General features: G+C 34.9%; 1 protein-coding gene across 3 annotated transcripts in view; it reads right to left on the minus strand.

The window, feature by feature from the left end:
• The window catches only part of PDE7A (phosphodiesterase 7A), a 147,466-nt gene that overhangs the window by 58,023 nt on the left and 68,840 nt on the right, over window positions 1-20,603 (minus strand). For all 3 annotated transcript variants that reach the window (XM_073229595.1, XM_036998150.2, XM_036998151.2), the window contains exons 2-3: window positions 15,296-15,356; window positions 10,957-11,040 (exon numbers count right to left, since the gene is read on the minus strand). In XM_073229595.1, coding sequence (XP_073085696.1) covers window positions 10,957-11,040; window positions 15,296-15,356 — 145 coding nt within the window. The remainder of the gene's footprint in view (window positions 1-10,956; window positions 11,041-15,295; window positions 15,357-20,603) is intronic.

The raw sequence follows: 20,603 nt of genomic DNA on the forward strand, positions 1-20,603 counted from the left end.
GTGCGCACAATTTAATTAGTAGTTTAAAACCTATACATGCTTATGTTACTCTACAAGAAGATATGTCAAAGAAATAATCAATCTTCCCATGTTTTCTTCCATCTGCTACTTCTATAGCTTTTCTTCTTCCTTCCTAATTACAACCTTAAGTAGAATTCGTGCCTCATAACGAAATTACCAAGTATCATAATTCTTCCAAGTGGTAAAGATACCTCAAGACAAATACTGGGCATAAAAGCCACAGGGCATAAATCTGCAAAGAGGTAAAAAGCTAACCTTTTCAAACAATATTGCTTCTCTCTCACTTACCAACTTTACATTTCCCTGTATGGCCCCGGAAGATGACTGGTTAGCCAGAGATGGGTAAGATTCCTCAAGGGAGGAACAACCTAAGACAGGCACAATCGCAGGGGGTCCATCAGGTGAGAAATTGGGGATCAACAGAGGTGAGGCTTAGAACCTCACCCCCCCTGTTTTGAGAGAAATCTTCTGCATCTGTGGATGTTTTGTTGCCCTTGTCTAGCTTAGATTAATACTTAGTCCATAGGCACACACCTGATCATCTACATTTGCCCTCTTACAGCACTAAACTGTTTTCTACCTTTATCTTGCATCTACCTACCACTTCAGCATTTTATTAAAAATAATAATAATAATAATAATAAGGGAGAAATGTGGGATTCACATATAAATCAAGTATAAAAATCAAACGAATATTCATATTTGACCTGATTGTTTATAGTTCATAATGCGTGATCAAAACCGAAAGTTTCTGTGATATGACTGCCCTTGCACTGTTCACCATGTAAGAACTTATTCACTATGTAAGAATTTGTTTACCATGTAAGAACTTGTTCGTTATGCTTCAGAAGATTGGAGACTGTTGAGAATTAGGCCTGGGGTTGATTAATGATTGTGCATTGAGTCCCCTATATAGAATTTTATTGTTGTTAACAACCATTTGATCAATAAATACGAGATGCCCTCTCAAAAAAAAAAAATGGGCAGAGGATATGAACAGACTATTCTCCAAAGAAGAAATTCAGATGGCCAATATGCACATGAAAAGATGATGCTCCACATCGCTAATCATCAGAGAAATGCAAATTAAAACCACAATGAGATATCACCTCATACCAGTTAGGATGGTCAGCATCAAAAAGGCTAAGAACAACAAATGCTGCTGAGGATGTGGAAAAGGGGAACCCTCCTACACTGCTGGTGGGAATGTAAACTAATTCAACCACTGTGGAAAGCAGTATGGAGGTTCCTCAAAAAACTAAAAATAGATTTACCATTTGACCCAGGAATTCCACTCCTAGGAATTTACCCAAAGAAAACAACTTCTCAGATTCAAAAAGACATACGTACCCCTATGTTTACTGCAGCACTATTTACAATAGCCAAGATATGGAAGCAACCTAAGTGTCCATCAGTAAATGAATGGATAAAGAAGATGGGGTACATATACACAATAGAATATTATTCAGCCATAAGAATGAAACAAATCCTACTATTTGCAACAACATGGATGGAGCTGGAGGGTATTTTGCTCAGTGAAATGACAAAGACAAGTACCAAATGATTTCTCTCATTTGTAAAGTACAATAATGAAGCAAAACTGAAGGAACAAAACAGCAACAGACTCACAGACTCTAAGAAGGGACTAGCGGTTACCAAAGGGGAGGGAGGGGAAAAGTGTGTAGGGAGGGAGGGAAATGGGGATTGAGGGGTATTATGATTAGTACACATGGTGTGGGGAGAATCATGTGGAAGACAGTGTAGCACAGAGAAAACAAGTAGTGACTGCGGCATCTTACTACACTGATGGAGTGACTGTAGGGGGGCACTCGATAATATAGGTGAATATAGTAACCATATTGTTTTTCATGTGAAACCTTTATAAGAGTATATATCAATAATATCTTAATAAAAATTGTATAAAGTTATATTTGCACTAAAATAACTTTGAATGATTCCATTTTGTAATCTTAAAGAATTTAAAGAGCTTTGAAACTAATTTTCAGTCTTTTCAAGAGCCTGAAGAATTTGCCCCTAAAATCTGCAGACCTCACACTTTTAGAGGTAAACCTTGTAAAACTTTCTCTAACATGCTGATTCTTGGAACTCCTTTACACTCTTAAAATTATTGACTGCACCAAAGAACTTTATCTTATGTGAGCTGTAGCTATTGATATTGACCATAACAGAAATTAAAACAAACTTTTCACATACTTACTTATTATTTCACTTAAAAATAATATAATAGGACTTCCGGTTTTTAGAACTGCATAGGAACTTGGAAGCCACCACTCTGTCCTAACTATTAATAAAAAGCTGAACAGACTGAAAAATCAGCAACTCTTCTAGGATGCATATGAGAGATGAGGACATGGCAAACCATTGCCCTCAAGACTGGAGAGACCAATAGGTGAACAGGAAGAACTGACTGGAGTAGAGACAAATGAAAACCTCATGGGGAAGCAGAGCCAGCTAGGCCAACCTGGACTATAATTGATGAATTTCTGGAGGATTTGTGTGCACAACTCTGAGAGTTAAAGGATTCAGGGAAACCCAGTTTTGGGGGTGCCCAAAAATTTTATGAGGTTTACCTCCAGGAGCTGCACTAAATGTCTGCCAAAACTCACACAAGAAGAAAAAGACAATCTGAATAAGCGTGTAGCTACTAAAGAAACTGAATCAATACTTAATAACCTTCTAAAACAGAAAACATCAGGCTCAGATGGGTTCACTGGTGAGTTCTACCTATCATTTAAGGAAGAAATTATACTAATACTCTACAATCGCTTTGAGAGGATAGAAGCAGAGGGAGTATTTCCTGATTCACTCTATAATGTTGGCATTACTCTAATACCAAAACCAGGCACAGACATTATAAGACAACTACAGACCAGTATCTCTAACGCACACTGATGCAAAAATCCTCAACAAAATATTAGCACATCAAATCCAAAAAGGTATAAAAAGAATTGTGTACTATGTATGACCAAGTGGGATTTATCCCACTTATTTTATGCAAGGCTGGTTCAACATTTAAAAATCAATTAATGTAATCCTTCACATCAACAGACTAAAAAACATTACAAGATCATATCAATAGATGCAGAAAAAGCATTTGACAAATTCCTTTCATGATAAAAACTCAGTAAACTAGGAATATAGGGATCTCTCTCAATTTTAATAAAGAATATCTAAAAAATCCCCACAGCTGCCATACTTCATGGGTGAGAAATCTGAAACTTTCACACTAAGATTAGGTACAAGTCAAGGATGTCCCCTCTCGCCACTCCTTTCAACATCAGCCCTCATGAATGCAATAAGACTAGAAGGCAAATAAAAGATAGACAGATTGGGAAGAAAGAAATAAAACTTTCTTCGTTCACAGATAACATGGTAATCAACATAGAAAACAATAAACAAACTGAAAGAATAAAGGAGTTATACCAAGGTTGCAGGAAACAGGTTAATATAGAGAAGTCCATTGCTTTCCTATATATCAGTGATATAAAATGGAATGTGAAATTAAAAACACAGTACCATTTACATCACCACAACCAAAAATGAAATATACTTAAGTATAATTCTAACAAAATATGTACAAAATCTATGATGAAAACTATAAAACTCGGTGAAAGAAACACAAAAAGAAGAACTAAATAAGTGGGGAGATATTCCATGTTTGTGGTAGGAAGATTCAGTATTGTCAAAATGTCAGTTCTTCCCAAATTCAACTATAATTTCAATGCAATTCCAATCAAAATCCCAGTAAATTATGGATGCCAACAAACTGACTTTAACATTTATATGGAGAGGCAGAAGACCCATAATAGCCAAGACAATATTGAAGGAGAACAAGTTGGAGGACTGACACTACCTAGCTTCAAAACTTATTATAATCAGAAATCAAGGAATCAAGGAATAATATAGGAATCAAGACAATGTAATACTGGCAAAAGAAATGACAAAGAGGTCAACAGAACAAATTAGCCCAGAAATAAATCTACATAAATACAGCCAACTGATCCTTATAAAGTGTTTTTAATTTAGGTATGATTACCTAAAGGTGTCTATCTCCCCCCCTAGACACCAGGCTCAGTGAGGACAGATAAACTAGCTTACTTGTTTTTCCCTTGAACATAATCTGTATCTAATCACTGTTTGCTGAAATAGTGATTCACATAAAATAGATGAGGAAATGAAGACCCAAAAAGGTAAAGTGCTCTGCCTTTTGTGTGTAATAATTTCTCTCTCTGGAGCTGTATCAACCATAAAAGATAACTGGGGTCCCAGTCAGCCATAGCCAAACATTTCCACCAAACACTTTAGAGCCAACTCACCTTTGACAAAGGAGCAAAGGCAATAGTCTCTTCAACAAATGATGCTGAAAACACTGGACATCCACATGTAAATATTACACTGTTCTACAAAAATAACTCAAAATGGTTCATAGACCTAAATATAAAATACGAAACTATAAAACTCCTAGAAGATAGCACCTAAGAAAATCTAGATAACCTTGGGTATAGAGATGCCTTTCTAGAAATAACACTGAAAACATCATCTATGAAAGAAATTGATAACGTGGACTTCATTAAAATAAAAAAATTTCTGCTCTACAAAAGACAACATCAAGAGAATGAGAACAAGAGCCATAGAAGGAGAGAAAATATTTGCAAAAGACACATCTGATAAAGGACTCTTATTCAAAGTGCATCAAGAACTCTTAAAATTCAATAGTATGGAACAAACAACTCAACTAAAAAATGGGCCAAAGAAATGTCTATTAAAAAAACACAAACTTCAACAGAAGATAGATAGATGGCAACTAAGCAAATGAAAAGATGCTCCATGGGAAAATGCAAATTAAAACTACAATGAGATACCACTGCACACTTACTAGAATGGCTAAAATCCAAAACACGGACATCATCAAATGATGATGAGAATGTGGAGCAACAGGAATTCTCATTAATTGCTGGCAAGATTACAAAATGGTACAGATACTTTGGAAGACAGTTTGGAAGTTTCTTACAAAACTAAACATACTTTTACCATATGACTCAGCAACTGTGCTCCTTGGTATTTACCCAAAGGAGCTGAAAACAACATTCACACAAAAACATGCACATGGATGTTTGTAGCAGCTTAATCATTAAGTGCCAAAACTTGGAAGCAACCAAGATGTCCTTCAGTAGGTAAACAGATAAACTATGGTACATCCAGACAATGGAATATAATGCAGTTCTAAAAGAAATGAGCTATCAAGTTATGAAAAGACAAGGAGTAACTTGAAGTGCATATTACTTAGTGAATGAATCCAATCTGAAAAGGCTATGTACTATATGAGTCCAACTATATGACATTCTGAAAAAGGCAAAGCTGTGAAGAGATCAAAAATACCAGTACTTGCCTGAAGTTGTGTCGGCAAAGGGATGAACAGGTGGAGCACAAAGGATTTTTAGAGCAATTAAAATACCCAAATGGTATACAGACCATTATAATAATGGATATGTCATTATATATTTGTCTAAACCCCCAGAATGTACAACACCAAGGGTGAATACTAATGTAAACTATGGACTTTAGATAATTATGATGTGTCAGTGTAGGTTCATCAATTGTAACAACTGTACCACATTGGTTAGTCATGACAGTAGAGGAGGCTCCACATGTGTGATACAGGGTGTGTGTGGGAACTCTCTGTACCCTCCTTTTAATTTTGCTCTGAACCTGAAACTCCTCTAAAAAAACAGTCTTTAAAAAATATCATAACAAACCCAAAATACATTAACATACATAACATATAAAAAACCCCACTGTCCTAAACAAAAAATAAAATTAATAAGAATGTACTGTTTTACATTTTACAAATTTCTTTAATTTTGGGAGATATCATTTGTCTATATTATAGCCTCTGAAAAACACTATACCTATTGTGAGAGAATGAGAGTGAAACAGGTAAATGATGTCTTAATATTATAATGGAAATAGTTTTAACATCATGGACCCCCAAACAGGTTTTGAGGAACACAGACCACACTTTGAATGTTGCTGGTTTAGTTTATCTCTTTTCTGTATTGGGTTTTGATAAATTCTAATTTTTAAGAAAATTATCTGGATCAAACAACTGGTTCAAATATATTTTGGAGTCAGGCAAAGTAGTCTATGTTTATTCTTCAATTTCCTTTATATCTGTGAGGTTCTCCCCTTATCTTTTGAGTATTCATCTTTGCTCAATTTAATCCACAGCAGTTATTGCAAAGAACTAGCTCTTAGATTATTATTTTTTATTTAGTTATTTGTATCTTAGTTTTCTAACTCATTAGTTTCTGTTTCTTATTTTTACTAATTGATATCTTCACTTTTTCTTCAGTGTACTTGGTTATTCTTTTTCTAACTTCTTGAGTTTGACCACTTAATTCATTTATTTCATTTTTTCCCATTTATTAATATAAGTATTTTGAATGCTATGAATCTTCCTATAAGCACTGCCTTAACTGCATTTCACAGGTTTTTATATATGGTCTTTAATTACTTTTTTTTTTTAGTACACAAAATCAGTTTCTATTTCTTCTTGGACCCAATAAGAATTTCAGATTTAAAAACTTCAAAGAACTTATTTCAGATTTAAAAAAATTTCTAAGTGGCCAGGTCTTTTTATTTTCTAGCTTTGCTATTAATTTCTAGCTTTAATGATTCTACTTCCCCTGTTAGCTACCTCTTTATTTGCAGCAAAAGTTTCTAAAGGAGTTGTCCATATTTGCTACATCTAATTCCTCTCTTCCTGTTTTCTCTTAAATTCACTGAAATCATCAGGTTTCCCCTACCACCATTTCTACATTGCCAAATCAGTTTCCATTCCTTGTCTTCTCTGACTTTTCAGCATAACTTGGAAAACTTAATACACCATAATTTAATTTTTTCAAATTTTGGGAGGAGTAATTGCTAGAATATAGTTCTACTTTTTTCTGACTGTCTTGAGTACTTTTGGCTTTTTCAATTTTTATATATTTTAGAATCAGCTTGTTGATTCTACCAAGGAGGAAAAAACCTGCTGGGATTTTTTTTTATTATGATTTCACTAAAACTATAGGTCAATCTGAGAAAAACTGACATATTTAAAACACTGAATCTTTCAATCCATGAACATACTTCCATTTATTTAGTTCGCCTTTCAATCCATGAACATACTTCCATTTATTTAGGTTGCCTTTAATTTTTCCCTGCGATGTCTTGTTATTTTCTATGTAGAGTCATTCACATCTTCTGTTAAATTTGTCTCCATATATTTGATCTTTTGTTGATGTAAACTTAAATTATGTATTTCAATTTTTATCTATGTTCTTTATAGAAATATAATTACATATTGACTCTGTACAGCAAACTTGCTAAACTCAGTAATCCTATTAATTTTCTAAGTATACAATCATGTCAATCCATAAATACTTCTTTTTCCAATCCTTTTATCTTTCTTTTTTCTTTTCCTTGATTAACTGTCCTGGCAAGGATCTCCAAGACAATGCTATAGAAAAGATGGCAAATGACATTCTTGATTTCTCATCTCAGAAAGTTTTAATACTGCAACGTTAAATGTGATGTTTGGTTGGTAGAAACTCTTTTTCAGATCATGTAAATTTTTCTGTATTCCTCGACTACTCAGAGTTTTGACAAAGAATGAATGTTGAATTTTATCAAATGCCTTTTTGGTGTTTATTGGTCTTTCCATGACTTTTCTTTGTTATACTATTAATGTGGTAAATTACATAACTGGTTTTTGAATATTTTTAAACCAACCTCACATTTCTGAAAGAATATACATTGGATCAAAATATTTTATTCTTTCTATAAATTACAGATTTAACTTGATAATGTGTTATTTGGGATGTTTGATTTGTATTTGCAAGTGATACTGGCTGTAACATCCTGTTCTTGTCATATTCTTGTCAAGTTTTAGTATTAAGATTATGCCGGCCTTACACAGTAAGTTGTGAAGTATATCCTTTTTTCTCATACTCTCTAGAAGAGTTTGTAGAAACTATTTTAGTTTGACAGTTATTTTTTTGCCATTACTTCAAACCTATCTTTCCTTTGTCTCCTAGCTTCTTAGTTTCTGTTGAAAATGAAACAATTTGTTTCTTTCAATCTCATAGTTATTCCTTTGAAGGTAATAATTTTGTTTTTCTCTCATGCTTTTTAAATATTTTATTTTGATTTTGGTCTTCAGTTCTACTATGCTACACCTAGGTATGTTTTTCTTTTAATGTTACTGTACTTGAGATTCATAAATGCTTCTTGAATCTGTACCTTCATGTCTTTTATCAAGCTTTAGAGATTTCTCAGTCATCTTTTCAGAGATTACTTCTGCTACACTCTTCCTCTCCTGAGACCCTAAATCATCTTTTCAAAAACTTTTGTGCCAGGGTAAAGATAAAAGATTAAAACTTTTTAAAACTTTGCTTCCTTTTGACAAGTGGGGTCTGTGTCCTCTGTGCATGAGTGTAAGCAAGCCATGTGACATAGCTGACCAACAGAATAAGAAAATAGGATTTACCAGTGTCCAGGAGCACACATCAGACACCAGAAGCCTTCTCTCTCTTGGAATGCATGCTCTAGGGGAAGGCAGCTGTCATGTAGGAAATCCAGCTACCCTGAGATGGCCATTTATGAAGAGAGAGAAATACAAGCCAGCCCCAGAAATCCCAGCCATCCCAGTCCTGGACCAGATAAAAAGAGTACAGAAGTCATCTCGGATGTTGGAGAAGAACCAAGGTCTCAGACATCTGGACCTAGTGGAGCGATCCCAGGCATTGTTAGCTGTTTGAACCAACCCAGCTGGAGATGAAGACATTGTGGAGCACTAATTGAACCTGATACACCCCTGAATGAATTCCTAACCCTCAGAATTATGAGTATAAAAAAAGGTTGTTGTTTTATTTTAGTAAGTTTGGGGGTCATTTGTTCCTATTGGGAGAGATAATCCTCCACACAGGCCCCAAATATCCCTGTGCATTCTTGCTCACTGTGCCAAGAATTCGAAGCCCTAACCGATTTTTTACCTGGGCCATTTCTCAGGGTTGTATTTGCAGCTAGCAATTCTGAGGCATAAGTAACATCTTTCTCTGGGACAAAGAGTAGTCTTTCTGTGAGGGATGTTAGGTAAATTCTCCAAGTCCATTTATTCTCCTGAAGTGATGCAAACACACTTGTGTGCATAGTATCCACAGAAACTCCTCCATGTTGCTACTGTGGGATGGTGGGGAGGAGTAGGTGCAGTTTAGAAGAAATGACACAGTATGATATCCATGTTGCTTTGCTGTACCATGAGTAATAAAGTCCTTTTTCTGATCTAGGTGTCATGTCAACTGATTACATCCAGGAAGCAGTAACAGACTACCTTATTAGCTTACAAGGTAAAATCCTAGGTCCTTCACAATTCTTGACAGGTACAGAGCAACAGATAGCTGCAACATATCCCATATGTCTTTCCTGTATTTTCTACGTTTACCTCATTGTGTTTCAGTCTAAATATTAGTCTAAATATTTTCTTCTAACCTATATTCCAATTCACCAATTCTCTCTTTATTTTGGTCTTATTTGCTGTATTCAATAAATGAGTTCTTATTTAAGGTGTGGTATTTTTTAGTCTTAGAACTTCCATTTGGTTCCTTTTTTCAATTTTCAGTTCTCTACCAAAATTCTGAATTCTTTCCCTTTTGATTTTTCTATTAACTTAATTATGTTTAGTTATTTTAAAGCCCATATACAATTCTATTATCAGGATCCCCTATAGATATTTCTACTGACTGTTGTTTCTTCTTCCTGCTTGGTTACATTGTCTTGTCTCCTTATGCCTTTTTATTTTTAATTCAGTGCTTAATATTGCATATGAAAAAAAAATTTAGATATAATTTGAGACTTAGGGTAATATCACCTTCCTCCAAAGAGAATTAACATTTACTTCTAGTAGGTGACTAGAGACACTGAGTCACAGATACCTTAATCTAATCACTGATTGACCTATCTCAAAGCTGGAATTTACTTCTAAGGTATATAGCCCTTTGGGGTTCCAAGCTAAGCACAGAGGGTTTACTTAGATCACAATCTCGTAGAACTATAAACAAAGGTTTGTGTTTCTCTAGCCTTAAGTGTTCATCAAAAACTCTGCTCAGCTTCTCATCCACCTTTCACAGAATCAGCAGATGCTAATAATGGGAAAAGCAGTCTGAAATGTCAGGCTCATTACTCTGCCTTAATAGCATTCTGATACACTCAAATACAGGTCCTTTATATTTTGTCTCATTTTTCTAATTTTTTAAATTGGAGTGTTAATCCAAATAATTTATTCATCATTACCAAAAGTGGAAAACTCTTCCCAAGACAGATTTAATGTGCTTATATGTAAGGATTTTAGAGGTTCTCTTTTCCCCCTTTTTTTCCATTATGGGCCAGACCCACACAAGGTTTGTTTTCAAAATATTCATTGCACCGACATCTTTAAAGATGATGTGTATTTTCAAGTAAACCAAAAAGATACACGTTGTTAACTATGATACCTTTATAGAACGTCATTTACACAAAAACATTTTACCTGGAGTAGTGAAGAAAAAACATATGGAGTAAAACTTTTTTAAAAAAAATAGAAAGACTTTTAAAGAAGAAAAAAATGTACCAAAGTAATTTCACACTTAAATTAGAAAGAAGAAAAACTGTATCAGCTTTCACATTTTAATACTTTTCAATTCTAATCACCTCTAAACATTTATTAAGATTATCTAGTAATAAAGTGCCATTTAACATGACTCTGCTCCATTCCAAACATTCCAAACATAATATAGTGTTTTTCTTGTATTCTTTTTCCCTTGAAAAATTACATTATCTTATGAAGATCTGAAGTCTACTGAAAGTCTGACAGATATATTATATATGCCCACTTACCATGAAAAATACGAAAATCAATATACGGATGTGAACCTCTTCTTTCTGATTCAAATCCTGCCCGACTCCTTACACGTACATCTCCTAACAAAATCAAGAATAGAACATTAACCTAAAGGTTGCCATTTGGGAAGAAGCTCCCAAATGCAACAAAGGCCCAGTGTCATCACACTCTTAAATAATGGCCTACTAATAATATATACGGAATAAGTAGTTAAGAGATGATTTATTTGAGTGGGTTTATAAATTTTCAGTACTGAGTTGTAAGGCTAGATGAGGAGCTTTGTTTTTCTTTAAATCTATTCCTACAATAATATAATTATAATCCATATTTTATAGTTAGCCTTCTGAAAGATGACTCAGGTATATGATAATCCAACCTAATATCTTATTACTGACATACAGTTAAAAAAAAAATCTTAAGCACAAAACTTTAAAAAGCCATGGTGAGAAACAAGTATTGCTTACTCTGTGCCTAACATATATTACAGAGTATAAGGGATATGAAGAAATAGAAAAGAAATGACCCATTCTTTAGCAGCTTGCTATTTTATAAATGTACAAAAAAGTAATATGTTAAAGATTTGCCTTGAATGTTTAATTTAATCAGCTTTCTCTTCTCTCATCAAGAGTGGGTATACCCAAGGCCTTTACTTGGGTGTTAAACTTTGGTCTTTGTAAGCTCAGTGTTTTTTCTATATGTATCCATATGACTCATGGATCTACTTCTCCACACAGACCTTAATAATCACTGCAACCATGTACCAGGCACTCCCCTTGTGCCTTACAGGCACTATTTTATTTAATTCTCTAACCAACTCTGAGAGGTAGGAATTTTATTCACACTTTTACAGATGAAGAAACCAAGACTTCAAGAAATTAAGCAGCATGCCCATGTCACACAGCTAGTGTCAATGGTGAGCTAGCTGTTTAACCTAGCTTTGTGGGCTGCTAGGACAGGACTTCTCCCTCTATGCTTCCCCAGCCTCCGAGTTCATCACCTTTAGTTTTCAGTCCCTTTGCCTATTCTTTTGCAATCTTAACTCATTTAGAAGTCTTCCCCGCTTTCTCTGTTTCTCTAATAAGACCAGCATTTCCTCCAAGGCTCATGTCACCTACTGTGAGTCCACCTCACAATAATTAATCACCTCTCTCATGTGGTGACTCTTTTATTCTACAAAAAATGTTTACAGAATACCCATTACATTTCAGGCACTGGAAATACAGCCAAAGTCCCTGTTTTCATGAAGCTTATCCTTTCAAGGAGTGAGACAAATAACAAAACAAATAGGTAATTTCATTCTACAAAAGATGGTAGGTAATAAGTCACATGGAGAAAACTAAAGCCGGGAGGGAGCAGGGAGGAGTGACTCACTAGTGTGGTCAGAGGCTGCCTCACCGAATGAGGAGGCAGGCGCGGAGGCCTGAAGCAAACGAGGCAGGGAGCAACATGCCCGGCCGTCGGGAGGCAGAGGTTTCCAGGCATTACCACACACAACTCCTCGGAGATGCAGGCATGCCTGGCATGTTCAAGGCCAAGCCAAGAGGCCGGCATGGCTGGAGTGAGGTGAGTCAGGGGTGGAGATGGGAGGTGAGGTCACAGAGGTAGTAGGGCCAGATCATGTTGGACCTTCATGGGCCATTATAACAGCTTTGGCTGTTACTCTACAATAGAAAATACCATTGGAGGATTCTGAACAGAGGCATTAAGATTGATTTAACTTAATGTTTGAAAAGGCTCACCATGGCTATGTCGACAACAATTGAGTAGAGGAACATAGGCAGATGCAGGAAGACAAGTGCTATGAACGAGTCCGTAACTAAAGCTCAGGGCAGGAGAATATGAGGGGATGTGGTCAAGGGCAACAAATTTCAGTTATGCAAAGTAAGTCCTGGAGATAATATACAACCATATGACTATAGTTAATAATAAAAAGTTAATAACTACATCTTAGATTGGGATGGTAACAGCACTGGGATAGTGAAATTCTGGATGTGTTTTGAAGATACTGGCCAAGAGGACATGCTAATGCAGTACACATGGAGTATATAAGAAATAAAAGCTAAGAATGGCTCCAAGGTTTCTGACCTAACAGCTAAAACATAGGAGATACATTTTCTGAGATGGCAAAAGGCTGCAAAATGAACTGACTTGGGAACACAAATCTTGTTTACTAGATATGTTAAATGTGAGCTGTCCATAATACACTCACACACAGATGTTTTACAGAGTTAAAAAATATATATATAAGCCTAAAGTAAAGCTCTGTTTTAAGGAGAACAGAATCCTAAACATATTTGTTGAGAGAGATGGACACAGTAAAGAGGGAAAGCTGAACACGCATAGGGAAAAATATGTACCCAAGTAGAATGAAACTGAGGCAGGTAAGACACACAGGGTAAAGTAAAAGGGAAAAAAAGGAAAAAGAGCAAAATCGTGACACTGGAGAATACTTAGGCTTAAGAGTATGCAAAGGAATTAGTGAAATATACAAAACACTCGACCAGTAGTAAGAACAAAGATGGCTCAGGATAATGGAAGTTGAGGGAGGAATTCTTAGCCTGTGATGGGGAGTCATGGAAAATTCCTCTATGAAAAAAGGAGAAAATGTGCCTGTTGGAATCCTAATAGCACATTTTTAATAGTGTGAACTAAGGTACAAGTGGTGAAAGAGTGCATGGATGAACAGATAAATCTGGTAGAGAGAGAAAGAAAGAAAATTATATATACATATGCACATCTAAATGCATTTTACTTTGCGGACTGCAGCTATACATTAAAAATTTAACAATGGAGACTAAAACACAATAAATGGTCTTCTTGATAGCCAGCTGAGAACAAAATAGATCCAGTGACAGGATCAAGTATTTCATGGTCTCATCTTTTGTCCACATTAGCATGGAGATCTACTTTAGTATTTGGCAACTCTACAGATCTAAGACTCTTTGTATGAATACTCAGGATGCAATTTAAAATTGTGTGCTAATGACAGATTCCCGGTTATTAAGCCAAGTTTTCTCAATTAACCTGCAACTCTAAAATGACTCTCTTAAGACTAAGAACAACAAATGATGTCAAGGATGAGGAGAAAGGGAAACCCTCCTACACTGCTGGTGGGAATGTAAGCTAGTTCAACCATTGTAGAAAGCAATATGGAGGTTCCTCAAAAAACTAAAAATAGAAATACCATTTGACCCGGGAATCCCACTCTTTGGAATTTACCCAAAGAGTACAACTTCTCAGACTTAAAAAGACATATGCACCCCTAAGTTTTTTGCAGCACTATTTACAATAGCCAAGATATGGAAGCAACCTAAGTGTCCATCAGTAGATGAATGGATAAAAAAGAGGTGGTACATATACACAATGGAATACTATTCAGCTATAAGAAAGAAACAAATCCTACCATTTGCAACAACATGGATGGAGCTGGAGGATATTATGCTCAGGGAAATAAGCCAGGAGGAGAAAGACAAGTGCCAAATGAATCCCCTCATTTGTGGAGTATAAAAAAGAAGCAAAACTGAAGGAACAAAACAGCAGCAGACTCACAGACTCCAAGAAGGGACTTAGTGGTTACCAAAGAGGAGGGGTGGGGAGGGTGGGTGGGGAGGCAGGGAGATGGGGATTGAGGGGTATTATGTTTAGCACACATGGTGTGGGGGGTTCATGGGGAAAACAGTGTAGCACAGAGAAGGCAAACAGTGAATCTGTGGTATCTTACTACACTGGGGACAGTGCCTGCATTGGGGTATGGGTGGGGACTTGATAATATGGGTAAATGTAGTAACCGCATTGTTTTTTCATGCGAAACCTTCATAAGAATGTATATCAATAATACCTTAATAAAAAATTAAAAAAAAAAACTTATCCAGGGATCAAAGTTCAAGTCACCAGTAAGGAACCAACTGATGGCTGGTGCTTCCTGATCGAATGTACTGTGGATTCTGTTGAATTTCTGCCCAAAGTACCTAATCTGAATATAACTGTAAGGAAACACCAGGCAAACCAAACTGAAGGACACAACAAAATAAATGACTGGGACTCTTCAAAAACATTAATGTCATGAAAGACAAAAAGAAAAAAGGAACTCTTCCCTATTATGAACTCTTTTTGACACAATAAAAGGTATTTCAAAGAAAAAAATTTAAAAAAAGAAATAAATAAAATGACTCTCTTTATTCATTTCATTCAATATTGGTTTTCAGACTTTAGACTTCAAAGTAAGAGATTATTTTTGCTACAAACAATGATGAAAAGCTATATAATGACAGATATCCCAATCTCAACTGTAGATATCAAAATAACTAATACTGGTACAGAATAAAAAATGCTTACCTAGCATACGAATGTACAATGCCGTCTGATCAGAACTGTCATACGATATAGCTCCACGCCTCTAGAAAAAAAGACATACATTTTTAATGTGTGACAATTAAATGTGATATAATGTACAATTCAACAAATATATACTTATTATCTGTGAAACACTGAGCAAGAGAAGTTGACATACAAAATTAAGTTAGATATGGTATCTACCCTTGAAATCTCTAGTTGTGAAGAAGACAGATAATTATGATACAATATAGTTAAGTACTACTACAAAAAAGCGGATAAAGAGTGAAGAACATGCAGTAGATGGAAATTTAATGTCAGGATAAGCCCAAGTGGGAAGAGAACTCCTACAGAGTAGAAGTAAAGAAGAGACATGGCCTAAGTACTTTATTATTCTCTTCATTTAAACATAAGTGAATAAACAAAGAGAATCATCAGACATCTGAAGAAACCTATTTGCTAAAAATACACAAAACAAAATGACAGCCAAATGTCCCAGAGGCTAGCAAGAAATATAATTTTTTTAAATGTAATTTGTGTACTCAAAATTTGAGAAAACATTTAACCTATAAAACAAAAGACAGAGTGCCACTGAAGACTTTAAAATATATCTGTGTTTAAAAATAAACATATAAAAAATATCTTCCAAAATTATTCACAATAGCCCCAAACTGGAAACAACTCAAATGTCCACTAACTAACTAATGGATAAATAAAAGGTGGTAGATCCATACAATGTTGTATTATTCAGACACAAAAGGAATGAAGTACTGATACATGCTACACCATGGACGGACCTTGACAACAACAGTGTGTTGAGTGAAAAGGGCCAGTCAGTCACAAAGGACCACAGCGTGCACGGTCCCATTTATAGGAAATATCCAAAATAGGCAAACCTATAGTGGCAGAAAGTAGATTGTGGGTTGCCTAGAGTTGGGGGGAAATAGGGAGTAAATGCTAATGAGTATATAGGGTTTCAATGTACACTGATGAAAATGTTCTTGAATTAATCATGGTAAAGTCTGCACTAAGTCTGTGAATATACTAAAAATAACTGAACTGTACACATTTTAATGGGTGAATTGTATGGTATGTGAATATTTCAATAAAACTAGTATAAAAGATAACATACTGCAAATTTAAAATATACTTACAAAACAAAAAAAAATATGAGGTGAAACACCCCTAGCAAGTTCTGCCAACTTGACTGTCACACTCAACTCCCTTCCTCTATTTGCACTTCCACATTCTGCCTCAGGCTCCTTAAATGGAATGCTGACCGGTTTTCCCACTGCCCTGTTTGATCCCCAGTCCACTCTTCACACAGACGTAAGAGTGAACATTTCAGCTACTGCTCAAAATCCTCCAGTGGAATAAAGCCGAAACACCAAGCTCTGATTTCTAAAGGCTCCAGGATCTGACGACCCTTGGTCCTCTTGTCCTCCCCCACCCTCTCTTCATCACCACGATCAGCCACACTGTCCTCCTTGCTTTTCCTCAACCAGGTCAAATGTACAGCCTTTATACTTGTTCCTCTGCCCAGGACTGCTCCAACACTGTTCCCTGACTACCTCTGAGCTTCTAGATGACATGTCATCACTTCAGAGAGACATTCCCTGACTACCAAATCCAAAGCCATCCGAGAGTTACCCTCTTCCACAGCTCCCTACTTTCAGGCTCGGTAGAGCTCTTAGCTCAAGTTAATTTGTTTCTTCTAAAATAAAAGCCACAAGAGTGGAAACTGTGTCTGTCCTATTTACCACTGTAAACCTGGTCCCTGAAACAATAGCTTTTAGTAGATACTAAAATAAATATTTGGTAAATAAATGATTGAATGCATTATCATAAATAAAAAAACATTTGTTGCAAAAAAGAATAATATGTAAGTTGATGAATAAGTTAATGAAAAATGGAATTGATATAAAGACAGAATCAAAAAGCTACAAGATAAATCTGACCAAAACTATTAGAATCTAAGCTCTGTGGAGGTAGGGATTTCACTCACTGTTGTGTCCCCAGATCTAGAATAAATCCCAATGTTTAGAATAGTGCCTAACACAGTCAGTGATCTAATACTTGAACAGGTAAGAAAGTCTTAAAAAAATAGTAATAAATAAAACTAGTGCTATGAACTATTAATAAAGTAGTGTGACACTACAAAGAAATAGACAAAATAGTCTATAGGTAATTTAGAATCTAATCTAATATATAAGAATTTGGTATATGATATAAATTAAAAGATGTATGGGGAAAATATTTAATTTAAAAATACTAAATGGTTGCTATCTGGAAGAACATAAGGCTATGTTTCTACCTGCCTACTCCAAAATAAATTACACTTGGAACAAAAATTTAAATGTAAAAAATTAAGGCATGAAAATATTAGAAAACAGGACTGCATTAAAAAAAATCTTAAAGTAGAAAAGGCCCTTCTAACTGTTCTATAAAATCCATTAGTCATGAAAACTGGATCACTTGGCCATTTAAAAATTAAATTATGTATGGTAAAATAAATCATAAACAAAGGCAAAAGACAAATCTTAAACCAAGAAAAATGAGTTCAAATAGGACAAAGGGCTAGTTTTCTCTACTATAACTAAAAAGGACAAGGAAAAGGAAAAATAAGAAGTGCCTTACAAATCAATTAGAAAATGATGGTAGTATAGAAAAACAAGTAGGACGTAAATATAGTATTTATAGGAAAGAAATAAACCAATAAACACAAAAAAATGATGCCTGACTTCATTAACAAAAGAAGTACACTTACACATTAATGCAACAAGGTAGGATTTTTACATGTCAGATTAATGATGTTCACTTATAAAACTCTGGCATGAGATTTGTAACTCCTCAACCTATATCTAGAAATCTCAAAGAAAATCCTGCTTTTCACTATTATTAAAAAAAATTTACTTAATAAGCCCTCATTTGTCTTTACTATGCAAAACCAACTCCCCAAATCATTAAGCTATTATCTACACAATAGTTACCATGTAAGGAAAATTATCAAACTCTTATGCAAGTTCATATATCCTTAAAAAAACAGGAACTAAGAGTTCATGAAATGTAAAAGGAACAATAATTCAAACAAAAATAAAATTCTAATTTTCAACACTGGTTGCCTCCAAGATGGTAGAGCATAGAGGTAAGAGGAGGGCTTTTCAATGTATAGCTTTTGAACTTTGTAGCATGTGTAGCTATTACATAGTCACAAAATAAGTCAAATTAAAATTAAATAAAAATCAACTACAAAGAAACCAATGAAGAAAAGCATAATTTCAATCCCAAGGGACTAAATCATGCAGAACACACCCTTGGTGGCAGCATGCTTCCAGTGTCTTCCACCAACAGAGTATCCTAAGGAAGCCTCCTGCAGTGTTTCACAGTAAACTATTTATTTGGAGCAAACAGCCACTGTAATCACTTGGGATTAAGAGGCACCACTCATGCCTGCTGTTCCAAACTCCACACTTTCATTAGATATCTACTTTATTAGATTACAGGACTCCCCTTAATATTGCCATATTAGAGGAAAACCTACTAGCCTGGCAAGTGCAGACATGAAAATAGATATTTCTATCAGCAAACCATATTAATGAAACTACAGGTATCATTGTATAATAGCTTGTCAGGGCCAATACTTATCCAACCTGCTAGTGTCCAATAACAACTGGGATAAATAGCTTGTTAAATCTAACTTGTTATCTCTAACAGCCCTTGTTAAGACAGTGGTTGGCATTATTAATTTTTTAATGTAGGAAGGCTATTTACTAAAACAACCACTGATTAGGAAGGCAAAATTTCATTTATCACTTCACATATTAAGGATTGAGAAAGACTGACTAATATCTGCCTCTGTTACATAAAATAGTGTAAGTCTAAAACTGGGTAATGAACATAATCTAGATTATAACTATGACATACTAAATTTGTTTATGGTAATCACTTTAAACTTATTTGTAGAGGCATTCATTTCAATATGAAAATGGCAGGATCTGTATTAATCATAATAAAACCTTGGTGAAGAGAATTTAATTTTAAATATATATGAACAGGATTACTTAGGGATGTGCAAATTATTCAAGTTAATCTATTCATTACTAATTTAGGTTAAGTCTGGTCCACAGATATTTGGCTTAAATGCCATACTAAATCACAAGACATAAATCTTACAAAATAAATCCAAACAAGACAAAATTTTTTTTTTTACATAATGGACTTTAAAAAATATATTTCTGAACCCATCAATGAATTATCCTGAATGATCCTCCATTCATTTATCTCCTCATGGACCCAGATTAAAATGAATGTTACTAAATTCTCTCATTAAGCAATCTAGGTAGAATAAAATAACTCGTTTTGGAAAAATACACTAAAAATTATTTGTAACAATGAAATTTTTATTTACAGTAAAATTGAATTAGAACTATAAAAGTCTGGTTTCCATATTAGAATCAATTATTTTAAACAATTATATGTGCTTTATACACCAATACTCCAGTACAGACTTAACATATATTGTTTAAAGATGCTCATTTAAAAGCTATATATTAATAAAATTTTATTTTTAATAAAACAATTTTAATAAGATCCTGTGCCACACTATCAGTCATAAAACACTCTGGGCTATCATCCACAGTCCAACCTCACCTCACCATTGAATGGAAATAACTGAGAAGCTTCTACTTGTGACTTTTCTAATTTAGCCATCCTGGGAACAGCTTGTAAAGCAAACTAGTATAGGTCAAAACATGGGTGAGGCTGAGCTAATCAGAAACTGACAGGCACAGCATAAACAAGTTAAATTGTAAGGCTCCGAAGGATCTACTGCCATGCTAGGAGGAGGCCTGAGTGCCCTCGGAAGATACTCGCTTACCTTGAATCAGCGTGAATCACTATTCCAAAAAAGAATAGACTTACAAAGTAAATGACAAAAGGCATAAAAGTTGTTCCAGTATTAGTTAACACATAACTTTTAAAGACACACATTTTTAAAAACTGAATAAAGTGCCACTGTTTTTATCTTCTTCAAGTTTTCCACTAAAATGATCCATTGAGCAAAAGCATGTGTATCCCTTACATGGTAAAAGTAGTGATATATTAACTAACACTTGCTGAGCTCCCACTCTGCGCCTGAAAAATGTTCCAGGTGCTTTCATATATGTCTTCTATGAGAGTAGGTTTTATTGGCCCGGTTTTGTGCATTTGTGAACTAAATTTTTTGGTAAAATTACCAAAAAAAGAGGAACATACTATAAAAGAGGAAGCCCATTCAAAGGTCTGAAAGCAGGTATTTTTTTCTGATACAGTA

The sequence above is a fragment of the Manis javanica genome, chromosome 2 (genome assembly GCF_040802235.1).
Source record: "Manis javanica isolate MJ-LG chromosome 2, MJ_LKY, whole genome shotgun sequence".
In the NCBI taxonomy this organism is placed as follows: Eukaryota; Metazoa; Chordata; class Mammalia; order Pholidota; family Manidae; genus Manis; species Manis javanica.